This window comes from Salminus brasiliensis, chromosome 20 (assembly GCF_030463535.1).
Source record: "Salminus brasiliensis chromosome 20, fSalBra1.hap2, whole genome shotgun sequence".
NCBI lineage: Eukaryota > Metazoa > Chordata > Actinopteri > Characiformes > Bryconidae > Salminus > Salminus brasiliensis.
The window spans coordinates 30,436,251-30,440,554 of NC_132897.1; the positions used below are offsets into that span (position 1 = coordinate 30,436,251).

At 42.0% G+C, this 4,304-nt stretch overlaps 1 protein-coding gene across 1 annotated transcript; it reads right to left on the bottom strand.

Annotated features, from left to right (window-relative positions):
• Positions 1 to 341: 341 nt before the first annotated feature.
• Positions 342 to 4,304, bottom strand: spaw (southpaw). The gene is made up of 3 exons (XM_072664656.1): positions 4,031 to 4,304; positions 1,460 to 2,367; positions 342 to 857 (listed from the first exon to the last, which is right to left on the bottom strand). Exons 1-3 carry the CDS (start codon positions 4,302 to 4,304, stop codon positions 705 to 707), a joined length of 1,335 nt encoding a protein of 444 aa, XP_072520757.1. The 3' UTR covers positions 342 to 704.

The window sequence follows — 4,304 nt, forward strand, 5'->3', positions numbered from 1 at the left end:
TGCAAAAAAAATTGAAAAAGGAAAGAACACCAGTCAGTCACTGAGGTTGGCTGCTAAGGATATTTCTGGTGTCAGAACAGCTGGAATGATGTTTTGTGAGGGGCCTGCCTAATACTCTGTGACCAAATATCACTGGTGTTTCTTATGCCTTGTGAAAAATAATGAGGATGACACTATACCAGAGCATGTCCCACACAACTGGAAAAAAACATCACAAAAAATATTTGTATCTTTTTTTTATTTCTTTTTACACACTTCATACAAAATATAAAACGTATTTTAATAAAACACAAATGCTTTGAAACATTTCATGAATTGCAAATATACACATTCTGTATTAAAATACATCTTTTTTGAAAACCTTCTATATACATTTTGTGCACTCATTACACAATATTTGAAAAATCGCATAGTAAACCATGTTTACCATTATATGTTACATTTAAATATTAAATATTTCAGTTCTGTCCGTAGACACGTGGTGGCTTGGCATATCAGCATTGTCACAGCATTGTTTCCTAACACGTACAGCGATATGATGGCGATGAAGCCTATGAACCCAGGATAATAAGCAGAAGCTTCATTCAGACAAGCCCCGCCTCTTGTGCTACAATTGGCTGGTATCCCGCTTCCTGCACTGCGGTTGGCAAACTGTGTATGACCATGATCTATTTGCCGGTGAAGGTTTATTCCAGTAGCTCCCTTCAGTGACAGCCACACTCTTCTACAATCATGTCCTCATGGTGGCGCAGAACCACATCGTCGCCCTCGTAATAGAGCATGGAGAGCGAGCTGAGACGAGTCGGCACGCAGGACGGACAGGTGACCCTCTCTGGATGATAGAGCTTCAGCAGACTCTGTAATAAACATCAAATATCACACAATTTAAATTAAAGAGGAATTAGACCCATTTTTCACAATTTCCACATAAAGCAGACACTGAGATATAGACACAGCAAACACATCTAATCTTTACTATCCAGAACCACCTAGAAACTACACATCTTCTGAGATTTAATAAATATTTTATTATTATTATTTTGTCCTGTATGTATCTCTCCACCATGGATCTACAATTATGGACCAAAGACATTTAGGCTAGATCCTCTTAACTACCCCGCAGCAATAAAGCATTTGCAACTATTCCATGTAAAAACTTTCCGGAAGATAGAGGCTTTTAGAGGCATTAAACGTCAGATTCTTAAATCCCCACTACAACTGCAAACAATTCTGACTTGTTAAAGCAACTTTTTCCCCAAAAAATAATAATAATAATAATAATAATAGCTTTTAGTTATATTATATAATTATTATAAATATATATATATATATATAAAATTATACTAATATCTCTTTTACTGCCAAACGTGTTCACGGGGAGCTTGTATTAGGTGTGCTAGATTAGGGCCAATGCTGTAAACGCACCCATTAATTACTTGAAAGACTGCAAGTGCCTTACCTGCATGTAGGCGTGATTGGTGGGCTTGAAGGATTCGTCCAGTGGAATAGGACACTCGCCTTCGCAGCGGAACGCGTTGTAGCGTTTGGGGTGCACGATCCATTCGTTCCAGCCGATTTGGTCAAAGTCCACCCACATGTCCACTCGCCTGCACAGCGGTCTCTGAGCAGACTCTGCAGGAGAGCTAGTCACGCCCTGCCCCAGCACAGGCCGAAAATGGTCCACCTCGAGTCGGTTCCGCTTGTGCCGACGGTTCTGGCTGACGTCACCGGCGCGCTGTAGGACGACGTATTTGGAGTGTTCCACTGTGCGGATGAGAGTATGCGCACGCAGCTGACCTCTAGCCTGTGTTCTCTTCGAAAACACTACTACAATGACCCTGTTTGCGGTAGGATGGCGTACCTTGCGCATCCTTGCAAGTACAGGCTCGGAGGCGTCTTCTCCGCTGCCCTCTGTAGTTTCCGCCACTTTCACGACCGCCTCTTCGTCTTGTCCGAACGGTGAGTCCTCACTGGGAAGAGAGTGGTCATCCCCGCTTTCTTGGCGCAGCCAGTGTGTAAGCAGAGTGGTCACGTTGAAAACACGCCAGGAGGAGGAGGACACAATAGCGCCGGCTGAGGGCTTGATGCTGCCGAGAAAGAGGCGCCGCTCACGGCAAAGCTTGACGCCCGGTTCGCAGGCGTCTTCTCGGGAGTGATAGAGATCCACCACGGCCCGCTTGGACGCGGCGAACGCGGGCAGGCGGAGGCGAAGCTCACAGAGTTGAATGTCTTCATTGGCCAAAAGAGATGACATGTCGAAAGTGACTGTCCATCTCTCCCCAATCTGGTGGCAGTCTGGTGAACAAGAGAACGAAACGGCCGTTAGGGACAGAGAAACAGTAGCCTTATTCACCCGGCCCACAAATACTATGCTCGTTTCAATAAAATAAACTGATAGCGAGGTTCATCCAGCTAACAGAAAAGTGGGCGATACACAATGTTTGTTTAGAGGATACTGGGCATACTGGGCTATCCCGTTAAAGCGTGGACCTTCAAATAAATGGCAGAATATTTGATTTCTTTAAACCAGGAGTGTTTAAATACCTTCTTACCAATTATTTTAAAAAATATAATTAAACATAATTGTTTAATTGTGTTTTGTTTATTTGTTCTGGTGCATGCAGTGCACGGGTATTCCACCAGGGAGCAGAAACGTTTCTAAACATATTGTCTTATTTATGAATTGAATGTTATTATTAATTATATAAATTAATAATAACAATTATTATTATTATATTTATTCGTGAATTATTATAAAATTATTTAAATGCATTTATTATTTATATATGTTTTTATATCATTATTAAGAATAAGTAGTGATCACACTAATGTTGCAGACGTCTCAAAAACTGCCAAGCTACACTATGGCTGAAACTCATATTTGTCCCTACTTCATTTGCTGCAGAAGCTGTGTAAGACGTAAAACAATGCCTTTTACATTCCAAGTACATATATACCTAAAACAAAGCTCAAAGTTCATATATTAAACTTCCTCTTTAAACGTTGTGCACTGCTTCCTTACCCATTATGTGAGTTTCGGGGGGAAGAATAGTAGGCCATATGAGATTCTGCCCTACTTTCATGAGGTATGCAGTGCACTATATAGGGAGTGGCTATGTTGTCTTGAACACAATAATAAATTAGCTCAGTAAAAACACAAACGTATCTAACCTAAATGTTGTCTTTAGCCTGTATACAGAATAGATATAATCTGGAAATTAACTAAATGTGTTGATAGTCCGCTATAATTTGTCATTAATGCAATTCTCCAGTCTCGTTTAATCTTGGAACAGTAGCCACGACGGAGCACGTTGGTGGGCGGGGCTTGGACAGGTCAATTAAACCATTAAGATGAACGAAGGTGGCCACAGCAGAAACCGAGATCGCGCAATAAACATACACTTAATGGTTTACAGGTTTTGCCAGAGTGAAGCCAAATGCCAACAGACCAAGGCCTCCGTGGGGAAAGTGGGAGGAGGGGTATGTGTATTGAACCTACCATTGTAACAGACGTCTGATGGGCTAATACACACACTCGCGCACATAAAACGGAGAAACTCTTTAAAGTCGAATAAGCACTGACACTGCTGAGTTGTAAAAGGGGAGGATCAGACAGCAGGCGATAACACGAGACCGATAATGAAGCCTAAAGTGATACGGCCCGCGAGTGCCTCCTGTGTCAGGGCACCAGCCTAAACCTCTACACATCATCCAGTTTCTATCCATCACAAAAAAAAAGGTTTTAACGGGATACATTTTAGCTGACCATACCCATGTGGGGGAGAGCTCAACGTTTGTCATTTTTGCAAATTTAAAGTAGTTCAATTAAATATCTTGGTGTATTAAATTAGTATTATTATTTTATGATTATCAGACCTATATTTTACACATCATATACATATAGAAAATTGTAAGTACATTTAATAGGCTAATAAGATGATCAGTCTGATTCGCGCTGGCGTTACACCGTGACATGTGTACACTTGGCTGTTGTTACATCATTAAACTAATAATGAAATCTCGTTCCTACCTTTAGCGACCAGACTGAGCACGGAGTCAGACTCGTGGAGAGTTGGTGTGGCATCTCTTAGGGCGCTTTTCTTCCCTGCGTCCACAGACTTGTAGTCTCGATAGAGTTGCATCATGTACAGTGGGTACCTGCTGGCTGGGTGCACTGCAGAGCTGTAGCCTTCACTTGTAGCTTTAGGAGGCCGTACGTGCGGTCTTATCGTGTGCTGGATCCCCATGCAGCCAATGTTCGCCAGACTCAATACCAGAGCGTAAAACAATGCCATTGGTGCCAT

What these genes read in the sequence shown, in the direction of transcription:
- spaw (XM_072664656.1), bottom strand. Translation starts at nt 4,304, where the DNA reads ATGGCACCAATGGCATTGTTTTACGCTCTGGTATTGAGTCTGGCGAAC. An exon ending in GCTCAGTCTGGTCGCTAAAG is followed by an intron (nt 2,368 to 4,030) that starts GTAGGAACGAGA and finishes AAACGAGCATAG; the next exon opens with TATTTGTGGGCCGGGTGAAT. An exon ending in CCAATCACGCCTACATGCAG is followed by an intron (nt 858 to 1,459) that starts GTAAGGCACTTG and finishes TGTTTATTACAG; the next exon opens with AGTCTGCTGAAGCTCTATCA.